Below are 23,059 nucleotides of genomic sequence, written 5' to 3' on the forward strand. Positions count from 1 at the left end.
CCAAACGGTCTCAACATTGTTCAGTCGAGATAATTTTCTCAACAAAGTCCACTGAAAGTTTTTTAACCAATATCGAAATTTGCTGAACAACTTTAAACAGAAACGGTCTCAACATAGTCCACTGAAAATTTTCTAACCAATATCGAAATTTGCAATAGCGAAAACAACTTTAAACAAATCTTAAGTGTTTGAACAAGGCTGTCAAAAGGTCTCAACATTTACTGAATATGAATGCTGGGGAAAATGTTCAATGAAATTTTGAGAGTGCTTGGCTGGGGATTTAGTGAAACGCCTATGAACTAGCAGTGCTGGGATGACGTCATAGACGCTATCTCGGTAAAATCGTTGGTCGACCATCTATATGTTGATCAAACACTGTATGTTCCTACTTCATTAGACGTATGTGTCAAATATGTTTTTATTATTTGATTGTTTTGACGATAAGTGCTCCAGCCAAACAAGTTTGCAGGTAGGTATAATGGGATGCGTTAGGCTATTTCTTGCAGGATAATCAACTAGAATAATAGACTCAGGACCTTGGAAGATTTTCACAACTGCAGCATTTCAATTAGACAGCCAGCTTCAATAATAGCATAGTAGTGATAAGGAGATGGTGATTTGAATTTGTTTGTGAAGAGCGTGTTTTTATCTCTTGAGTCACACGCGGGCACGTTGTTGCTGAGTTTTAGATAACGTTATCACAACAGCGTAGTTTTCGTATTGTCTGATCTATGAGCATTCACAGAGCGCTCAAGGGAAAAGGAGTTCTGAATTGGTACATTGCCTGGTTTTTTATTGTATTAGTTAAACGATTGTCAAATGACCTCATTTCCATTTCATCAATATTTGAATACGATACCCAATCATCTCACAATAGGAGGAACTTTCTTGAAAATTTCCAACTAAGGGGTATAAAAATAGACTATTTACAAAATCGCACATCAAACAATCAATCGACTCCTTTCTTCTAGATTTCCTTTTACAGCAGCAAGCAGAAAGAGTAATTTCCTTTTGAAAGCCTAATCCAACATTCGTTAACATGGTGTATTCCTTTTGGTGTTGTACCCGAGATCTTCAAGGTCTTACGCTGTAAGATTTGGGGTGTTTAGTCAAGCAAAAGCGTTGACTGTTATCGAAATAAATTAAAGGCCGTCTGCAACCTAAGATGTCCGCTATGCTTTGCCCAATTCGCAGCATTGCTATTATGTCATCCACATAGAGACGGAGTGCAATTCCTCTTAAGGCAGCAGAAAAGAATTGATTGCATTGAACCCAAGTAACTGATGCAGGTACGCAGATTTTAATGTTTCCTATCATTTGTGATAACACTCATGCAAGTAAGGTTTTTTCAAGTCCAGAAAAAATGTCGTTGTAGGAACTCATTACTTGAAGGATGATGGCCATTTTTATAGTATTTGTTTTAAAAAGCATCAACTACCTTGCCCAAGTACCTAATAAAGGCATGGCTTCAGGAATCAAATTGAGTGTCAATATGTGGTTCCCTTTTTCTTCAAGAATGACTTGAATATTTCATAATGTCAGGCGATAATTAATCGCATTTTCTGAATATCATAGCTTTGAAGATTCCAGTAACTTTTCACCGCAAACTATTGATTGTTGGCCAACGGTGCAAATTCGATTCAATGCTAACCTGCATTTTTCTACTCGTCAATTTTTAGCATGCACCTAATTTAATTAGATTTTTGCCTACGTGAAAATTTTGAATTTGCATTTGACAATAGACCGGGAACAACTGAAGCTCCTTTCGAGATGGTGTCTCCTTCGAAGGAGCGCTCTGACATCCCAGAGGCATATTTGCTACCCCCGTCTTCATGAGCATAGGAAACGTATCATCTAAGAGGCTTGTAAGAAAGGCAACGGTATTGTTATATAGCAAAAAAACTGTTTGCTTTCTATGCAACTCGTCTAAACCACCTACTCTTGCTTTTAGAAATAAATCCTGTCTGGTGTAACAGCAAAGTAGGCTTGCTTCGATTTAGCCTGTTCCAAGAATATGCAAATGAACGCGCGATCAACTACATTAGCAAGAGCAGGTGCTCACTAGCACAATAGTTAGTATTTCTAAATCAGATGAACTTGGCCGGCTGCATCTTTGTGCAAAACACTCATTAGCGCTTTCACGTTGTGTACGTGTTACAACAGGAGCAGGCTTAGATTTCCCCGTTTATTGCTGGTCGCCAGTTCTTATAAAGGGTTACGTTAAAGCAACGAAGTTGTCCCCATCGACATGGCAGGTATGGTTTTCGACAACTTGTTTATCATTACCCTTGCTCATGAATGTTATCATTTAATTTATCAAATCCTTTTAGTTTCTAATGAGTTTTTCCGATAATCTATTAGTTAAAGTTTAATAATTTTCGTGTCGTGTAGTGAAGAACCACCCACGGTTTTTCAGATATGTTAGAGGGAATTTTTACTTTTTTTGATAGGAATAGACTCCCAAACACCCGATGAAATAAAAAGAACACTTCACTGTCTATCAACTTTTGAAACAGGCTATTTCTTTTAATTCGTCACTAGGAAATACGGAGAAGGTACTCCGAATTTTCTTTTTTTTTAATTTTACGTTCTGCATTTGAATGCCAGGTGGAGTTATTTTCTTTCTACATTTACGGGCCAGTTTATTTTCTTGAATCAATGGAGGCATTTTTTCCTTCATTATCCTCCGGGAGCATTGTTTGTCAAAGGCAGTCAAGATTGTAACTATTGGAATAGGCCATATGCTAAAAAGTCCCAGATTCTAGTTATATGTGGGAATGAATCTCACAATATGAATGAATTGCAAATGCACCTGTCTCTGAATCTCCGCCTGTTTGAGTCCAACAAGCTGAAATCGATATTAAATCGGCTCCTTTTATTATATTTTATTTCTTGTTCTTACTTTTACTGTTCACCTCTCATTTCTTCATATTCTGAAATCCAACAGTTTGATAAAAGTTGCTATGAAGGGGACTTCATCTCGATCAAAGTGATTAATTGTTCTGTATGAGTATCGCTGCATGATTTAATATTTTGCGTTGCAAGATTTGACTTCAAACCGATCGTCAAATACGATTGAAGTGTATTTGACGGCTCAATCTATGGTATGACTCTTCATTAAAGTTTTTCTCTGACAGCCTGAAAGCATGTAGAACTTTCCTGTATGCAAACAAGATTTCAAGCCTCATTTCACTTCTTGATAAATTTCTTGATAGAGCCTTCTTAGGCCCCAGTTACGTTGGGTCTTGGGGGCTCGAGTCCGAGCTAGGATTTTTCTAAAATAGGTTTCGGCCGTCTCTATCAGCTTTTTTCTGAAAAACTGCTATTCGGAAAAAAGCTGGTTTTTACCTCATTAAATAAATGACAGATATAAAAAGTTGCAGTTGATATTCATCATCCTCTCTCTATCAAAAGGACCTTTTGAAACGTTCACACATTGCAAAAAAATTAACCTGTTATCCTGGGAAAGCTATATTTTGGCTTCTATGAGAACGTCTTTCAGCAAACTTTTACTGTAGAGCCTTTCTTACACACCACGATGCAAGAAACATTTCTTTTAAAAAACTATTAAAATCGAAAAAGCCATATCAAAGGAGCTTGAAAGTTTGAAAGGATGCATAAAGACCAATTTTGTAACATTTCAGGAAACTCTTATGATCACTTGAAAAAGAACATAATCAATTTTATAATTGCAAGCCCACTTTATCGCAATTAGCTACCGAAAATCTGTCTTCTCTGACAACTTGGTTTTAATTCCTGCTATTGGGTACCACAGTCACGCCTTCTTTGTTCATCCCTTCTATTTTGGAGGCTATCGTAACTCTTTCTTTGTATGCTGAAGCGTTGTTGGTTTTTTTCGGGTTTTTGCTTGCATCAAAGAAGATTTTCCTTTGAACAAAGTTCTTGAGAACAGTGTCAACAACAAAGCACTAATGTATGCAATAATGTAATGTATGCAATAATGTAATGTATGCAATAATGTAATGTATGCAATAATGTAATGTATGCAATAATGTATGGTCATGATTGCTGGTATTCAAAGTTCACCTGACAGTTGCATGTACTTGGTATTCTTGCTTGTTCCTCGCTCTGCCGTGTTTACTTTTTTCTCGATCTCAGTTTAGGTAGCTAGCTTCTTCGTTAGTTGAAATCATGCTCACAGTAAAGGTGAAGATTTTTGTCTGTTTCTTCTTGTATTTTTTCTTCTCAAACCAATCTGTCATACCTAGCATTCATTTTCTTCCTAATTTGTTGTGTTTATTGCGCCATCGAAGCACCTTCCAGTATTTGTTGTTGAAGATGGTCTCGCTGTGTCAGGAAATGACTGCTCCATGGAAGCGGAATGAAATAGTGCCTTACCCTGCTTACAGGTACGCAGATGTCATTTTGTCGCACACACTGGCTTTTTTTACTGTTTCTTGCTAATATTCAGTGAAAATGAAACCGCGTGAATGTTAACCTGAGGCAAATATAACACGGTTCTGGTTTTGTACCGGCGTAGTGTAAACGGGTAACACTCGGCCTTTGATTTAGGGGCAAGGTACTAGTGTCCTAAACGGTTCACAAAAATATGACTGAAATTAGCCAAGTACTGATGCAAAATGATGACAATCCTTGGATTGAGCCCCTATTAATAGAACAATTCTGATCCCCTGCCACACGAGGAGTCTAGAGCTATGAACGAGAGAGGCCCTCGCAACAGAAGTTTTTAAAACATTTATTTAAAAGTAGTACAGAGTTGATATTTGGCTTCAGATCAAATGGGGCTAAACCGCTAAACCCCCCGACAAGATGTAGATACTTTCTTGGAGTTAACAGACAATACCCCCAAGACTAGTAAAGATTGTTTGCCAATAAACAGTGCCTGCAACTCTTCCCCGCGCACATACCAATTCCAATCCTATATGGTGCTGGCTAGATGGTGCAAAAAAAGTGCGATTTTTATAAAACATTGAACAAAAGACATTTGAACTAGCCTCTGATTCATTGTTGTTGCAAGAGGCTAGCAAGAAGCCAATCATGTTTGTTTTCTCTGTTGGTTTTCTGCCTAGTTTGAAAGAGACGAGCTTCGACTTTTTCTGTCATACAAGTAGCCTAAAAGTCTCAATTGCAGAGTTAATTAGCAGGTAGGATGACCATGATTCTCAAGAGTACAGGCCTGTTTTCCCATATCAATTTTAAAGCGATTCAATATCAGGCGTGCTCATCAGGCTGATTTGCGTATCGTCGACCCATTGTTCATTATTTCACAGCCACATGGAATATGGATTGGTTGCCTCCTTTTTGGCCTATCCCCAGAGTCTCTTAGAATTGTCAGTCTCAAAATGTATTATAGACCAAAGGCCTTCAACTAGAAACTCTGGTTCACTTCCACTTCACTTTCTTGTGGCTAATCCAGTTTTGAAGTGTCTCTGACGTCGAATTCAATTGCTCCTCTCTACCGACTTCGTCGTATTCAATTGCTCCTCTCTACCGAATTCTTCCTACCTGTATCTATATTAATTTCTTCTCCACTACAATATGTTATCTCGTCTGCTGTGAAGACCACTGACAAGTCATTTTACCGTTACCGTTCTTTTTTACATGGGACTCTTTATGGGAGCTTCCCCCTGTGGCTCTTTCCTGTTTCTCGCGTTAATCAAAAGGTATCTTGACTTTCTTGTTTCTTTCTTATTCTTTCAGCACCCCGTAAGAAAAGAGCTACTTGAATTTGAATTTGACGCTCGATTGAAGTCTGCTATAGGTTGGTCAATTGCACCTTTTGTTGGATCGGCAGCTTGTCCTGACTGTATCTTCCCCTTACCTTTTTGTTCTGTCCTATCCTCTTGACATTTAATAGGCCAATCCCTTCCTAATGTTGTCAGTTTTAAAATTGGCTCTAGGTATCCACCAATTTTAAACAGCTTTCCAACTTTAGACATTCCTATTTTGTGTCCTGTAACTCACTTGACCTTCCTTTACCACCTATTCATTTGTTTTGCTTCCGTCTTTTCTAATGGCATGCCTGACTTTCAACGGCCTGAAATATTACTAGCCTCAGCTTCTTGGCGCACTTTCTCTGCAGCTTTCACTGGGCTGTTTGCTTTGAATATTGCAATTTTTATTAACTTCCTGTATGGAGTTTTCTTGCTGCCAAGTAATCTTGTTTACTTATGAGTTGTATCATAGAGAGGGTCACATAAAAGAGTACTGTTGCGTTCAAAAGAGGTTTCCAGTTATAAGAGAGAAACTCAAAATTTGCTTATTCTTCTCTACAACTATATACACAGTTCTTAAAGGCACTGCCCTATGCATTCCGCTGGCCATTTGAACTTCCTATTGGTTGGAATTCACAATAGAGCTATTGTTACGTATCCAATCGGCTCATTCTCAATGTTTTCTCGATCATAAATGCGCTGCAAAATCTATTGTTTACTGTAGACAGTTGACTGACAGGACATAGTGCCTTTAAGAACTTGTATCAAAATATTGGTAACTTGTATCAAAATGCATAAATGATGATTTAGAAACTATGGTCGCTAATAAGATATCATTCTTTAATCATATGTAGTCAGTTCAGAAATTTTCTTCAAGGGATCGATGAATGACATGTTCTCATTAAACAGCTCATATGGATTTCCATTTTGAATATTTTTATTTGCATTTACTAGTAAAGTAAATAATTTTTATTGGTTTTTATTAGTGCGTGGAAAAGCAGACGAGAATTTTGAATCATACTTGCTTTAATCTTTCGTCTTCTAATCTTTTTTTTCCAATCTTTCCTTTTTGTGCCCCCGGACAGAAAAGGTTATCAAGGCAATCCCTTTTGTCTTGTTTGTAATTTTGAGTTGCTTTCCTTGCTTTTAATTATTGGCTTGTGAAAACCACTAAATGCCTCAGTAGGGAGCGGCTGTCTTGTAGACTTCAAAAATATGATAACGATGTTTGACCTGATAGGTAGTCAGAGACGTTGATTAAAGCAACAAGAAATCCTTCTTTTGTTGTTTTTAATAAACCCGTTAAACTGATATGAGGCTATCGGATTCAGGCCAACTTGTGATAGCATTCTTTGCGGGAATCGATGACGTCATCTCGTAACTGTATTTTAGAAGCCGGTCATTGCTCGCTGTCTTGCTTTTTACACTTTTACGAGGCGTTTATTTTCTTTAAACCGACCTCCAAGGCACCACACAGCCATTGGACTAGCAGGGGCTGTAGCGCCCCCATCCCCCACCCCCACTTTTTTGCAATAATAGGTTAGACATTTTTTTGGAAAGTTTACTCTTACGCAACTCTGGATAGTTTGCTCTAACGGATCCTAAGTAGTAGCAGTTGTTCTTGCTAGGAACCCTTTTATTCATTTTCTAGGTGTTTTATCTTGTTTAATGATATGATGTGTTTTATTGTCTCCAAGCTAAATGTTTTTATTCCATAGTTATTGATATCTTCTCTGAATCAGATTGTTTATAAAGAATCAGTAGAATTAAGGGGTATTTTCCGGAGTTCTAGAGTTTGTGGTCTCAAAATATTTTCGGTCACGCCCTTTCCATCCCCCTTCTTTTAGACTAGTGCGCGGTGCCTGCGACCGTCACATCAATCTTATTGTTCGCGCGTGCTTTTCAATTGAGTATACTTGTGCATACTTCTAGATGGCGCTCAATATAAATTTTGCACGCCCTGTTAGTAGTCTTTGATCCTACTCCCGAAATCAGTCCGCGCGAATAAGCTGCGAAATACAAGTTAGGTCAGGAAGATGCGCAGTGTGCGCTTGAGAAAACAAAAAGACTGAAGTGAGGTCGGTCTTTATGCACCTCTGAGATTTTAGTAGTTGCATATCAATCTCTGAGTATCGAAAAGGCGTTGCATTTTAAATCTGTGTGTCTTGTTTGGAAACGCAAGCAGTTACAATTAAATAGACTTGCTCCAAACGCTAGGCAAACATTCGTTTTTGATTGGCTTAATAAGAGAATTTCTCTGTCCAAGCTCTGTCTTATGGCTGATTTCTTGGATATCTGCATCTTTGCGATGCTAGTGTTCTTCTTTCTGTTTCCTTTTCCTCTTAGAAAAGCCTCTTTTTGTTGATTGAAGCAATGCCTAATTCAGACATTACCGGTCTTTAAGAGGGTCTTGACTTTTTAAGAAGGTTCTTAAAAGCTGGAAATTATCTTTTTTATTGATTAGTTTCGTTAGTTCAATATTTTATCTGAAGAAGATGTTTTGAAATACTGGGTTTGCCGGCCGACCCAAAGAAAATCATATTTGTCGTAATAATTTTAATTTTCAACACATTGAGATGAAAATCTTCCAGACGTAGATGAATTAATTAGTATCTACAAGCAAAAATCTTTAAATCGTTTCAATAATTAATTACAGCATATTTTGTTAATTCCTTTTTAAGCGCACTGTGATGCAAAATTCACGATAAATTTATCCCTGTTTGTATCTTAATATTGCTATTATTTACTAAAAGAATAACAATTGTACTTTCCTGATACCACCTGGATTGTGCCTTTTAATGGAGAGAACTTGTCCTAGAAATGTTTATCCTTGAAATTTGTCATTACTTGAGTATATAATGAACTCTTGCCTTTATCGTTCTGCTTTTCACGCAATAGAATGTTCCAGACTTGTTTATGTTTAGGAAAGATGATTTTATCTAATGCTGCCAAGAGGAGGCCCTGACATTGGCTCCTGCCCTAGTGCTTCAGAGTCTAGGGGCTTTCGTGTAATTAGCTTCCATTTCTTCAACTTTAATGATCCAGGAAAGTCATATGTGTCATACAAACCACAGTACATATGTCAAGTAAGGTTTTTTGACGTATTGTATTTAGGGAGTGATCACCAATATTTTCCTCACAGAAGTCCCTCCCATACATCTTGGGCAAACAAATGAGTTTTCATGTTAAAGCATTTTTCTTAATGAAGTCTTTTGGATAATCAAAGGCTCTTTGAAGATACTTAAAGAAGCTAGTGTCATGAACTCGATGCTGTATCAACAGGAACAATGCAGGCAGATCTCTTTCACATATATTGAATATTAAGATCAAGCCATAAGCTTTTAGATAGATCTTCTGCATTCTTCTCTCCATACTAATATGTGCATGTTGCCTACTTTTTGAGAAAAGGATTGGCTTCAGAAAAGATTCTTGTCGCAAACCTATTTTTAGCATTGGATTGAATAATACCTCTGGCTGAACATTTGTTTGGATTAGTCCTGCATTGAGCATTTTTCTCTGCCAAAATTATTCACCTTCACCTATGTTGAAAATGGAAGGAAATTGGCATCTTCCTACTTGCGTACAATTTATGTTTTTGCCTTGGATGTGAAGAGCCAGACTGCGATATGTAGACTAGCAATACACAGACACTGATCTTTACACCAGCATTTTTTAAAAAAACGTTAAATTTCAACGAGACATGAAGTTAGATACGACTAGTAAAAACTGTACCAAAAATCTCGCAATCTTTCTGACAGCCTTATATCAGAAAATTCTCCCAGTAATGAAATATGGCATTCAAGGACAAGAGTGTTTTCTCGCTATTTACCAGGTAACGAACAGCTTCGGTCATCAGATTGCCTGATTTTGTTGCGTCTAAAATTAGGAAGGGCGTTGAATGTGCATTGCAATCTGATCTGCACTATTCCACGGTTTTGGCTGAGAATATGCAGCGTGGTAGTAAATGTTTAATGAATTATAGCACATAGAGTTGCTTGCTGTGCTTTTCCCTAACAATGATATTTCAGTTTTGCGGATTTTGCTTCAAGATTCATCCAAAATGTCTTCACTTCGACAAACGTTTCCTCAAACATCAAATTTCAACATAATTAGCGCTTTATTTCGAGGTTTATCTCGAAAAATCTGCTCTTTACGTCCAAATTCCTCTCTTCATTTGCCGCACTGTTCTTTTTTTCCACTTTTCTATGTGAATATTCCTCTAAATTTGCCTGAATTTTGACAACTTGTTTGCAGCATACGACAGAATCAGTTGCTACAAGGGCAGCCTATGACTTGCAGCCGTAGAAATGATCGAAAATTTCCGATGAAGCAAATGATCGAAAGTTTGCCTTTTTCTGATAGAGGGAGATTGAGATCGAAATAAGAATGTTTTCCTCTTTGCTAGTTCCACGGAACATTTACCACTAGTTTTTCTCTCACTGTTCTAGATATGGCCTGAAAGTCATCTTAGGCATGTATTCTATATGGTGTTAAGGCATTCCATTTGCATCTAAATGGGGAATAATTCGCCAGAAATTAGTATTTTAAGGTAGTATGTTTTTAAGGTCACAACTGTTTATTATAGGTTTGCGGCCTACGGATTTTGAAATGAGTTTTCTATGGATCGCGGCTATAGCATGGAGCTGTCTAGTTTCCATACTGCTCGACCTGATGACGTAATTACTTTACCCTAACCCTAAACCTGAACCTAACCCTAGCTCTAAACCTAGCCCTAACCCTAACCCTAACTCTTACCCTAACCCTTTACTTGAAATAATTAATCATACTAATTTATGATATTAATCATGCTTATTTATGACTATCAGGTCGAGCAGTATGGAAACTATAGCATAAGATGCGTCGTGCGTCTTTTGGTGTAAATTTACAACGGTTAAGGCCTTTAGGATCTGAATGCGTTTCTTAGAAATCATACGATAAAAGTGTTTGGACCCCTTAATGGCTTTGATTAAAACATGTTGCTCTATCTTTTTATAAACGGTATATATGTAGTTGCTGCTGCAGAAGGAATCATTTAGGCCATGGCTGACAAAATAATAGTTATATATGAACTTATAAACTTATTGTGTATCTTGCATAGTCTTTCTCATGTATGGCTGTCACCTTTATTCGACACTGTGGTATAATGTCTAAGGTTTTTTTGAGTTCCTAGATCTTTCAAAATGCATTTCCGTTGAAGCTAGCCATTTTCTGATGGTGAATTTAAAGATTACAAATCATCATTAAATTGTCAATGTGAAGCAGCTACACCCTCAAACAAATCCGTCATTAGATATGGAGAACTTGCATTTCTTCAACCTTCGATATTACCGTATTTTAATTGTCTTCTTCGTGTTTTGCCCCTGCTTTTTTGCCCAATAACCAGTAACATATTTAAAAACAAACAATTGTTTCAACTGACATATTACAATTACATGGAAATTTTAGGAAGGTTCTATGTGGCGCATCTAAGAAGACAGGAATATTTGATGCCTTCTTTAATTGACTTTGCTAAATTTCTAAAGTCACAGTTTCTTTCCCACCTGCCATTCAAGAAAAAGTCGGCCTTGCAGCTGCTATGGAATGCTAATCATGATTGCTGCTTTTTGATACGCTTGGAAATTTTAAATATATCCCCACGCATTGTGACGCATTGTGAATTTCGTGCTATAGCAATGTCTCAAGGGGCACTTGTCCCCTGTTTCACGTGCCCGATTTTCAGCCAAGCTTGATTTCAGTACTTTATTTCTACCTTCAATGGATCTACAGTTAACCAACCTACAAAAGATCGTCCAAAATTGCCACAATCTTTATTCTGTATCGCATGCATGGTGTGATGTCTCGTTTACTTATGATTTCATTTTATATCAACGAATTTAAGTTAATGGTAAATATAAATCCTTATTTATGCAAGCGTATTTGTGCAAAATTTTCCAGTGGAAGAACAATACGAAGTTATAAGATCTTGTGCGTGATTCTTGGTTAATCTTAAGCATCAAAAAACAAAATTTTCTTATTTAAGTTAAAACCAGTAGGTGCATTATGGCGTTTCAGTCGTGAAACAAAGTTTGGCTTGAGGACCTTCCCTCCCCCATGCCCATATTTTCTGCATCCATTCCCTCCCATGCCCCAACCCACATAGAATACTTTCAAGTGCCGAGCTTAGTATACTGGACTACTATCATGAGTCTGAGTATATGGACTACTATCATGAGTTGAAGGTAAACCAACCCGAAATACCAGCGTTTTTTCGAGTTGATCTGAACAAGTCTCTTCTCGAGTCTTTGCAAACAGCTTCCTGTTGGGTTTGCTACCAAGCATCTTAAAGGAATACTCTGATATCGGAAGTGATTGATTCGATAATATGTCTTAGAATAGCATCAAGGTTTTCGAAACCAATCTATGATAGCAATGCTTTGCTATATTGCAAATAAATTGGGAAGCGAGTTCAGTGAGGCAAAGAATTATATCGAATCAGCATTGTATTGGGTGTAGAAGATCTTTTAAAAGATCAACCTTAAAAATTGCAAACCTGTCTCACACCCCAGCCTTTAAAAGGCTCATTTATATTTCCATCGCTCTAGTTTGCCACTTTACTTTTTTCTACTTGAATGCAAAACACAAGCACGATGAGCAGCTGCCTTTTATATTAAACGAAAGCAAACCCATCTTATGGAATACGCTACTGCGAAGCAACCGGCTTAAAGATGAAAGCAAGCTCATTTAAAAGCAAATGTTTTCCGTCATTGCGTCAGTGAGCCAAATATAACGCATGGTGCTTATCTTCGACAAATTACTAGCAGTGAAAGACGCAGATTGCTCGCATCTATTATGAATCCGCGAATGTATATAGCAAGAATTTCGTTCCTGTCCTACCAGTTTTGACAAAAGGTGGAGCTGCAACATCATATTCTGCCAACGTTTAAAGCTAACAGGGAGTCCATTCAAACAGAGAATGTTCCCAACAGAAATTCCGAAACTCACGAGACCTCTTTCTGAAGATGACTGTAGAACGAGGCAACATGGCAACAGTACTGCTATTTGCATAATCCGCATTGGCTTCTATTGGCGGCTTTTCTAAGCGACTAGATTTCACCTGTTCATCCAGAAAAAGATGCATCGTGATTTATCTTATTCAGGGACAAATAATGTTATTCTGTCAATTTTGTAAGAGATAAAGCGGTGGAGTTTTCTTGGAGCAACTTGGCTGGTAAGGACAAGTAGCAAAAGTTTCATCATATTCTAGATAGAATATAAAATCGCACAGCGTTCTGGTAAGAAAAATGTTAAAACTGTTAGCCATTTTTTGTTAGACATTTGGTAATGATGGCTTAATATCCATAGTCAATCTAATGTTCATTTATGACCTCTGGATACAAATTTCATCACGAAAATTATTTTGCTATTTGATCACTGCACGTTTGCTACAAGTTTTCTCCAATTTTTAAATTGAATTTCTCCAGACATTCTAATGCTTTTTATATCTTGAATAAAGTTGCTTTGATGTCAAATTTTCGAGAATCAATGTATTTTTTTCAAATTTAGTTCTGGAAAATTCAAATTGTGTGGCAATGAAAAAAAAATCATAAGTACTGGAACTACTTGATAACATCGTTAAAGGGAAAACATTTACTGAACCAAAGACGTGGAGCATTGTACTAGAAGAATTTTCCCTGTCCTACTTTTTCTCTTTTTGAGACCGTTTTGTTCAGCTGCTTCTTCAACTAGTTTTGTAATCAATCGAAAGAATTTTGCAACAATAAGGGTGTTTTAGTTTGGAAGAAAGTACAAGTTTTAGAAATGTCTTAGAGTTATTGAGAAATGTTATTTTCAGAAGAAAAAATCTTTCGACTGACATAAAAGATTTTATTCAGCAACGTACATAATTATTTTGCTTTTGACCGCTCGCTATAATATTTTAGCCATTAAAACATGTTGCATCCTCCCCAAATTTTCTCAAAAAACTGTTTTGAATTTGTTAGCCCTGCGATCGCGGCTCTCTTTAGCCCAACTGGTCATTTCTGCTACATTTATTTTCCCGTTAGGTTTCAACAATATTAATTTAGAGCTCGGCAAGTTTCCCAATCACTTTTAGATATACATTTACCCATTCTAGCAAACTATGCCCTTACTGTAGACAGGTTATTTTATTATAAGATTCTATCCAAGAAATGAAGGCCAAAGCTGCCCTTTATGCTAGCATTTGTATCGTGTCTTTGCAAAATCATTCAGTGTGTGATCTTTAAGATGTTTCAAGTAGTAATTATTTCATGCCGCAAATCTATTAAAATTTTGCAAAATATCACCTCCTTCTCATCGTCATCCCTCGGCGGTGCAGTTCTGCGTCGCGCGAAAAAATGTTTTTAGATTAGCCACTGCTAAATATTTTCTCATTGTGAACTCTCTGCAAAGTTTCACCATTTTTTGTAATAAAAATGAGACTTTTTCAAAAAGGGTGTTCTATATACGAAATACGAATTAATTAATTTTCGTTTCTCGTGATAGATTTCAGATTAGAGAAGTATGTTATTCCCAGGGTCATCAAGTGGGGGTAGCTAGGGTGAAACACCCAGAGCTAGGGTGAAATTTGATATTACCTACTGTCTATATCACGTTTTAATTCTTGGTCAGAGCGGAGCAGTCCGGTGGGGTTCCATTTGTATCCTTAAGTCAAAATGATAGCGGAGATTTTCAAATATCAGATACACGTGCTTATATGTTGGTAACTTTTATGAATGTATTTATGTCTGGCGCAGGGCATTTCTACCCACGTGAAGCCCATTTTGTGTGTTTTATTCAGATTCCGTAATCCTAAGCTGTAAGTTTCTCATTTTCTTTGAAAATAAAGGTCGCAGTTGTTGACAGATGTTGTTCGCTATTAGCAGAAAAGGTGTTGAAAAATAGCAGCGAAGGTACCTTTAGTTCGCAGCTTTTTCTTTCGAGTTCATAACTCTTTCACGCACTTTGATTATTCAATTAATAGCAAAAAAACTCTTACAATCAAAACACATATTAACAATCAATTCTTGTAAAATCTGCTAATATACTCGCTTTTCATCAAGATTAAACCTTTCTAAAGCGCTGAAGAATACTAACTCAGCTATTCCTGCCTCAGTCATTTATTTCATGTTCAAAGATTCCACACTATTAATGGTTCAACTCAGATCAACATTTCTTATGTCTATCCAACCTGCTTTGATGAGCATAGTGTAACAGCAGTTTTTGATCCCCTGAATCAGTTATGGATGACTTTAAAATGTTCCAAAATAGAAATATTCCTCAACCATCGGCTATAAAAATCTAGCGTCCACCGAAACTCTTATATGCTTGTTTTTGCTACGAAATACCAATGAATTGGATATGGCTTAGAAACGTTCTTCTTAAGCTTCGATCTTCACATATTGTTTCATGTGCATTGCCTTCTCTACTTTTACGCGTTTTATTACATTTATTGATGAACCAGGCCAATTTTTACAACACCAATTTATAATTTATTCACTCACACTTGAACAATCATCATCTAATGTTTACGTTTATAATCCGTGATGCTGATGACACTGTTTCCTGCTAGATTCTCTATCTTGAATCGATAATATTTTAGATCTTCGCTCCCACAAGGCTCTAGTTTGGTAACAATCATTACCTATGAGTTCCCTCTATACAGGTTACCCTTTCCAGCGGCTTATCTTAAATCAGCAAAACAATATGATAGTTTCAAAGGTTTTTCATCACTCGTGCTTGATACATTGAAAAGCTTGTTCTATTAAACGTTTGAAAAATGCTATATTCTATAACAAAAATAGTAGGCAAACGTAAATTATACAGCTTCGTAAAATGTTTCGATCTTCGTCTTCACCAGTAATCTGTATACATATTCCTAAAAACATTCATCAAGAAATATACTGCATTGTTTTATGAATAGTTTGCTTGCTAATTCTCTCCGATGCAAAGATCTCAATAGAAAATAGAAAATCAAGCATTAAATTGTTCTCGCTTTTTAATTGTCTCGAGTGTCTCAGTTTGTAGATACTCAGCGATCTGTTTGTGAAAATTCTGCGAGAAAAGGCAAATCTATTGCTAGTTTTCAAAGCAATCAGGAAAAAACCTACTGCACCTGTGTAAACCACAAAAGAACTTGTAGCAATGGATATTTTGTTTTTGTTGTCTTGGAAACAGATGCCATTTGTACTTGCAAACTCGCAATTTTTTCGGAATAAATGCCCCAGTCAATGCTGTTGCCGAATGGCCATCCTAGATGGTTTTTGCAAATTGTATAAGTTACTTGAATTGTAAAAAGTTGGAAGGTAAATATCCCCTTTTTGTAGCGATAAGGTATTTTCTTATCTGCTCTACTGTCTTTTTCAAATAGTGACCCAGCGTTTAAAAATCTTATGCAACGAGTCACGTGATATCAGACCTGTAAGTTCCGCTTTAACATATGTACATTAACTACAAAAAAATTTCGCCGTGACAAATTTTTGGACAAACATTTTGACGAAATTTTCTTCGACTTATTTGAAATTGAGACGAAATTTTTTCACGATGAAATTTTTTGCATTTAAGATTTTTTTAGAATTCGCGTAGAAAAGCTATTTTATGAGGTAAAGAATCAAATTTATGTACATATTATTTAAACCATCTTTACAATTATCTTTATCGTAGGCATCATCATCATCATCATTATCATCATCGTTGTCGGTTCTTGAACTAACTTCGTTTTCACCATCGGTAGATGAAAATAGTTCTAACTCAGTGGCATAGCAAGGGAAAGGCAAGAGGGGCAGATACCACCCCTAATGACAAAAGATCTCTTTGAAAAAGGGCGTTTTCTTGGGTCCAAAAGGATGTGGACCCCAATTTTCCCTTGCTCAACTCGCCTTTGCCTAACCCTCTCTCCCCCAGTCTTAACAGCCTAGCTACGCTTCTGTTTTAACTGTGTTTTTTCGCCAGTTTCAAAGGATTCCACCTCTGTCTTTTTATACTCAACTGTACCATTTTTTCATTCGTTCAAGGTATTTGTACTTTTCAATAAAAATTTTGAACTCTACAAGAAGTACAATTTCGAGACCAACTTTTCCTGTTGGAGATGGTCTTGTGCTTTCCGAATCTTTACTTATATTCACACTAATACTTTTAAATATACTCTGTTTATGAACTTTCATGCCTTATAAATATAGGGTAGAGACTCTTGCTGAAAGCATCTCTTTTGACTCCACCTTTATTTAAACTGAGGAAATATAGCGCTTTAATTTGGTTTTCCTGATATGAGCCAAAATCCGAACGGGTACTCAACATTGATCAGTGGTACATAAGCCCCCAAGTCTCCACGAAGCCGGTACCTATGGGATTGAATATGAACCAACCTGTATGGTTTTGCCTCTTAAGGTCTTGGTAATATGTTGCTATTTTTGTGTTAAAAATCCACGATGAAATGTTGTCACGACGAAATTCTGAAGTTGTCCGAAATTTTCTTTCGACGAAGTATATCCGCCGAAAATTTATCTGACCAAATTTTTTGCTGTTAATGTAATCACTTTCACCTGGGGGAGGGGAGGGGCAAGTTTTCGGGCCTCAGTCCACCCCATGTTTCATCAGCTCTTGATTTTTTGCATTGTGGAACTAAGTTCACTCTTGTTTCTTTATAGTAAATTGAAAAATTGGCGTTTATGTTACCTTCCAAAACAAAAAGGAATCATCTGTTCTAAACTGAGAAATATTTTGTATTATATAAATTTCTATATACGATTCCATATTCATATCAGTAAATTTTATAGTAGTCCCTTTTTGCTGGAATGGCTGCTCCAAAGCATGGAAAAGGGATGTGATGACATCGTTAGCAGGAATAAGAACATTTTGATACTCCGCCTGTAAGCATCTAAGAAATTTTACATCCATCAACATGAGAGTGGAACATGCAATTTTTGTAGCTCTGTTGGTTACTTTTTCAGGAATTAGTGTTTCGCCACCTCTCAGTCGAGATGAAGACCGGCTCCAACATCGTTAGTTCTTTCAGAAGATTTCGCGCCATGTCGACCCAAAAGGAAAAGAGTATCGACAGTACTACTCCTCCGCAGTCAGCGTTAGGTAATGGACGCAGCACCACCAAAACACAACGGACAGCAAAGCGTGGTCAGCGGTAAGAACACTAATTTCAAGTTAATTTTGAACTTCTAATGCCATCTAGAATTTTGTTTGTTATTTCAAATTTCGAGTTTCAATGGCCTTTATAAATGTTTCGTGTCCGTTTGGTCATTCTATCAAGTCTATTTCCAATGTTTAGAACTGCATTTAGGTCAGTGGCGGATTTAGGGGGGGGGGCAGTTGCCCCTCCATCACTAAGTTGAAGCCAGTCTAGCGCCCCTTTTTTGGAAATTTTGCGCCCCTCTTGAAGAATGAGAAGCAAGTGAAAAACTTTTTGAAACTTCTAGGTTAATTTACTTCAAAGATTTTCTCAAAGTATACAACATTATTGTGAAAAATTTCCTTACAAGTGAATACAGCGTACACTCGTCATCAATTTCTGAAAAATTTTCAGCCCCCCCATTACCAACTGCTCCTCCTTCAAATTTTCTCTGGATCCGCCTCTGATCTAGGTCAGCTATTTTGTTCAGAGAATGTTGCAGACATTTGATAGAATGTTTAAGAGACTGATCCTAATGCAATGGGTTGTAAATAACAGCACTTGTCGATGCTGACTGTCATTTAACGAGGCCATGTCGCCATACTATGAAAACTGTTTTGAAAATATGTACAATATGTAGAATATGTAGATCCTAGGGGAAAGGTACTCATAAATTTCTAGGATTGGGGTGCTCAGGTTAATTTTTTTGTTACTAGAATTTTAGTAAAAATTATCTTTTAGGGTCAGCCAATTGTAAAAATACTTCATTGGTTAATGAAATTCTGAATTAATTTTTGGTTCTTGAATGTAAGGAAAGTTTAAAAAACTAGTGAAAAATTATTTTTTGGGTCCATTTTTGCACCAAAAATTTTCTTTATGGTTTGTACCTCAGCCTAAACAGCCCTATTCTAAATACTGTATATATGAGTACCCCCACCCCCTGGGAAGTAAATTCCGTTTTCAATTTGTTGTGCTAGGCGTTGATATCATAAAGCCTTCCCATAAATATCTCGAGCCCCCACAAGAATGATTGGCCTGAAGGAGCCTCAACTTTTACATTAGTCTTCCCGCCTTACAATCTCCACTTGTTCTCTTACAGACTTTCATTTGATATTAAAGAATATCAATTTTTCATTTAGGGGAATCACACTTGGTACATTTCCATCCAAGCCAATGCGGAGGCGATCGACATTTTTGAATGTTCTTGATAATGGAAAAGAAAGACAATATACTGAAGATGAAAAAAGGTTCCTGCGAAAACTTCATTTTGTCAGCACAATATCCCCAACCAGGGAGGAACCTTCGAGAATGAAAGTCTGGGGTATAGCTTTCAAGGGACCGGACAAAAAATTTGTCATCGATCCATCAGGTATAAAATGTATAATTAGTAAACTGGAAAGTTTTTATTTGTGGCTATTCATTTGGTTTGTGATGGTCATGTTAAAATCTTTTACTATTTGCGATTGTTGTACGTGCTTGCGTCTTTAGCCTTTGGAGTAGATATGAGTCTTAATACTAACATGGTCTCAAAAATTAAGATTATCAGAAATGTCAGATATAGCAAATTATCCGATGAATCTTTACGATAAGTGCGTTTTTTGTGTCTGTTAGCCTTACTTTTGTATTTTATTGAATTCAACAACTTACTAAACATTGCTTATAGAAATATTATTTGAATTGTGAATTATCATTGTTACGTGTTAGTTACGAATGTAGTCATTTTCCTGCACCCGTTTTAGTTTCGACAGCTAAATGCAAAATTTGTAACACTGGCTTTATTCATTTTCAGGCAGGCTGAATTATTACTGGCACATGTGGCTGGCAATAATGTTTATGTACTCGACGAACATCATAACACTTCGAGCTGCTTTTTCAGAAATTCACAAGCTGCATCTTGCTGTATGGCTGGCAATTGACTATCTACTGGATGTTTTCAATGTATTGGACATATTCATGCACACCAGACTCGCTTATATGGATGAGGGTATCCTTGAGTGCAATATAAAGAAGATCCAGAGACGTTACATGCGTAGCTACTCTTTTGCACTTGATATTATTGCGGTTTTGCCAATTGACCTGTGCTTCCCGACAGCAACGTTCCAGCCAGCCCTTCGTTTGAACAGACTTTTTAAAATACACAGACTCTTAAAGTTCATCGAAAAGGCAGAAAGCTCGACAACTTATCCGAATACTCTAAGAGTGTCAATTCTTGTCATTTTTATGTTCACCGTGATTCACCTAAATGCATGCCTTTACTTTAAGGTTTCAGAGGCAATAGGTAAGTGCAAAATTTAAATTTCATCTATTTACGATAAAACGGGGGTTTTGTAAACACAACGAACAGTTTATGTAACACCTCAAATGGAGCCCCAGTTTTCAAGTCTGTGCTCTATAGAGTTCTCAAGTGTGACGTCACAAATAAACTGTTTTTAGAATTTTCGAATTTTGAGCACATAACACAAAATAACACAATAGAATACTCCCATTTATGCAAAATCAGTCAAATTTGTCAAAAATCGGGTGAGCTATGACCAATAGAAGATATGAAGTTTGCTAACGGATAACTGTTACTTTGGCTCAGTTCCAAAAATCATGAACTTGTTTCTTCTGTTGCCCTTAAACTTTGAGAACATCACATTTTTTTGTCGTAATTATTTCGCATTTTTTGCTTAATAACATTTGTACTTGTTACATCTCTAATTTTGTTTTATCAATCTTGTTATTTCTCCTACTACCTTTAGTGATTCTGGGTTCAGTCCCCATATGCATTTTTCTTGGTGTTTCTTTCTTGTTCATCAATTGGAATTTTTTTCGCATTTGCCTTTTTCTCACTGCCAAGCTGAGATAATTATCTTCAAGAAATTTAATTGCCCATTCCCACCTCTCCACGTCCATTGTTTTATGTCTTTCTTTCCGTCTTGGTGAAAACTTGAGTTTGGATATTTAGCAGAAGCTTTTTGTCCGGTAGCCAAAGGAAGCTGGCTGTTTGGAGGCCTGCTAAAGTTTTACCTTTTGTTTGAAAATTCTGCTTTGTCATGTTTCAGGTTTTGGCTCAGACGAGTGGGTATATCCTGGAGTTCTTGGAATGACAAAACTGAATGAGACCTACGCCTCATTAACGCGGCAGTACGTTCAGTGTTTCTACTGGTCCACATTCACGTTGACAACGATTGGGGAGTTGACGAAGCCACAAACAACATTAGAGTTTTCATTCGTCATTTTGGATTTTCTACTTGGTGAGCAAACGATTTCGTATTAACTAGATTATGGAGACAAAATTCCCAGGTTTCAAAATTCAAAGCATTCCCGGGTTTTTCAAAGCTAAAAAACATTGCAACGGGCTTATAAATTTGGCTGTCAATTTTGTTTGAAAATTTGAGAGCAAGCACGAACAAAATAGATTTAGGCCACTTCAGCAAAACCGAACATAACAATAAAAGCTAATAGCAAGAAAGAATTGAACGATCTAAAAGAAATACGTAAGCTACTACGCCGCGGTAAATTACTAAGCTGTGATCGTCGTAATAACAGATTTAATCCTTGTCGACCCATTTGGATGAAGTGTATGGGACCAGTTATTAACTTGTGTTTTACATTTGACTTGTGTTTAGTCCCACTCTCTGGTTCAAGTCCAAGAAAAAACCTAAGGCGATGCTTTGTTTGTTGATTGTCTCCTCCACAGCGGTCATGGCCTTTTAGGAACAAGAAGGTTACCTAACTTTGAAGTGAAATAACAGACACACAAAAAACTGGTCTACCGTTCTACTGGTCATAAACGCGCTCGATGTGCGATTAAGCTTGGAACTAAGATCTGTCTTGTTGTACAGGCCAAAATGTGTACAGGTCTTCCTATACCGCTATATAACAGGTTGGTAAACAGTAATCCTCAAAATTTGAGTTAAACAGAAAAAAGAGACGGTATAGGTTAGGTTCATTTTATTTTTATTTTATTTCCAGGGTAGTGTTGGAAACATCCAGGGTAGATATGAGAGTGTGAAATACTTTTCAGCTTGCCCGAATGTCTGACAACGCCTCTCGTTACATAAATTACACTTTAGCAAAGGGCAGGTGCTTATTGACGGACTCTTTTAAAGCATATCTGCTTCTTTTAACAGTAATATTGATAAAGGACCTCGAACTAATAGATAATCTTTCACGATTTTGTCAGCTTTTGCGCAAAATTCACACAAAAGAAGCACCATATGTCGGATTATTTTTGCACAACCGAATAAGGCCTGCGAATAAAATCTCCCAAATTAGCCTTTTTCTGTTCCCTGAAGCTACTCTTCCAGACAATGAATCTTAATCCCCAAGTAATAAAGTTTAGGTTTAAAGGAATCGCACGGTTTATATTTTTGCATGTTTGCCTACTGATGGGATACATCCTTCATCTTTTCTAAAACATAAACCAAGGACATCTGCAGCACTGAGGCTTCGGGGACACCCGTACCCTTTTTCCTGCCAACAGGAGAAGTGGGGGCTGAATGTGCCCTAGTAAGATACAAAGAAAAAAAACACATTTGGTAGATTTGTCGTGCTCTCTCCCCTTTTTTCTGCAGCTGTCCCGCAAAAGACACTATTTATTTTTTGTAATTTACTGTTGTTTAGATACTAGCAGTTATATTCAAATTTTTCATGACTTTATTGTCTTGCAGGCATTCTCCTGTTTGCATCAGTTGTCGGTTACCTAGGCAATGTAGTTCAAAATACCCAAGTTGCAAGGTCACATTTCCAGCAACGGTTAGATGCAATCAAGGCAAGCAGAATGTTCCTTTCTAACTATCATCCATCTCTAACTATTGATATATTTGACAAAATCTGACTTATGACATATTTTCAATCTGATATTGAAATCAAATGTATTCTAGAATTTCAATCAAACATTATTCTAACTATATTGCAACATTATTAGTGAGGTTTTCTTAGCGCATGCACAATTTTTCGTTGAATATAACCAATTTGGTATTTTCTTATAGATTGATAAATATTCGAATGTTTTTCGTTCCAGTTTTTTGCAAGAAGTTGCTAACGACCTTTTTCCTATACAAATCCGTATTCAGTTATTCCCAAACATTGATATAAGTTTAATGTCTACAACTTTTAGAATGCCTGCAATATTTCCATAATATTTCCATAAAAGTTATCGTTGTATCATTACATTTTTATTTTCAAGACATCGGTAATTCAAGTGCTTCCTATGCCCACCTGGTTCTTAGTTTAATGGCCTTCTTATGAAAGAATTTAA

General features: G+C 36.8%; 1 protein-coding gene across 1 annotated transcript; it reads left to right on the top strand.

Annotated features, from left to right (window-relative positions):
- Nucleotides 1-2,048: 2,048 nt before the first annotated feature.
- LOC148957671 (cyclic nucleotide-gated channel rod photoreceptor subunit alpha-like) lies at nt 2,049-22,875 on the top strand. The gene is made up of 6 exons (XM_089114877.1): nt 2,049-2,255; nt 17,642-17,829; nt 18,954-19,183; nt 19,604-20,092; nt 20,859-21,050; nt 22,470-22,875. The coding sequence occupies exons 2-6, from the start codon at nt 17,672-17,674 to the stop codon at nt 22,634-22,636; spliced, it is 1,236 nt and encodes a 411-aa protein (XP_088971003.1). The 5' UTR covers nt 2,049-2,255; nt 17,642-17,671; the 3' UTR covers nt 22,637-22,875.
- Nucleotides 22,876-23,059: the final 184 nt, after the last annotated feature.

The sequence above is a fragment of the Rhopilema esculentum genome, chromosome 21 (assembly GCF_057945365.1).
Source record: "Rhopilema esculentum isolate cy_ngs chromosome 21, ASM5794536v1, whole genome shotgun sequence".
NCBI lineage: Eukaryota > Metazoa > Cnidaria > Scyphozoa > Rhizostomeae > Rhizostomatidae > Rhopilema > Rhopilema esculentum.

What these genes read in the sequence shown, in the direction of transcription:
- LOC148957671 (XM_089114877.1), top strand. Translation starts at nt 17,672, where the DNA reads ATGAAGACCGGCTCCAACATCGTTAGTTCTTTCAGAAGATTTCGCGCC. An exon ending in ACAGCAAAGCGTGGTCAGCG is followed by an intron (nt 17,830 to 18,953) that starts GTAAGAACACTA and finishes TTTTTCATTTAG; the next exon opens with GGGAATCACACTTGGTACAT. An exon ending in CATTTTGGATTTTCTACTTG is followed by an intron (nt 21,051 to 22,469) that starts GTGAGCAAACGA and finishes ATTGTCTTGCAG; the next exon opens with GCATTCTCCTGTTTGCATCA.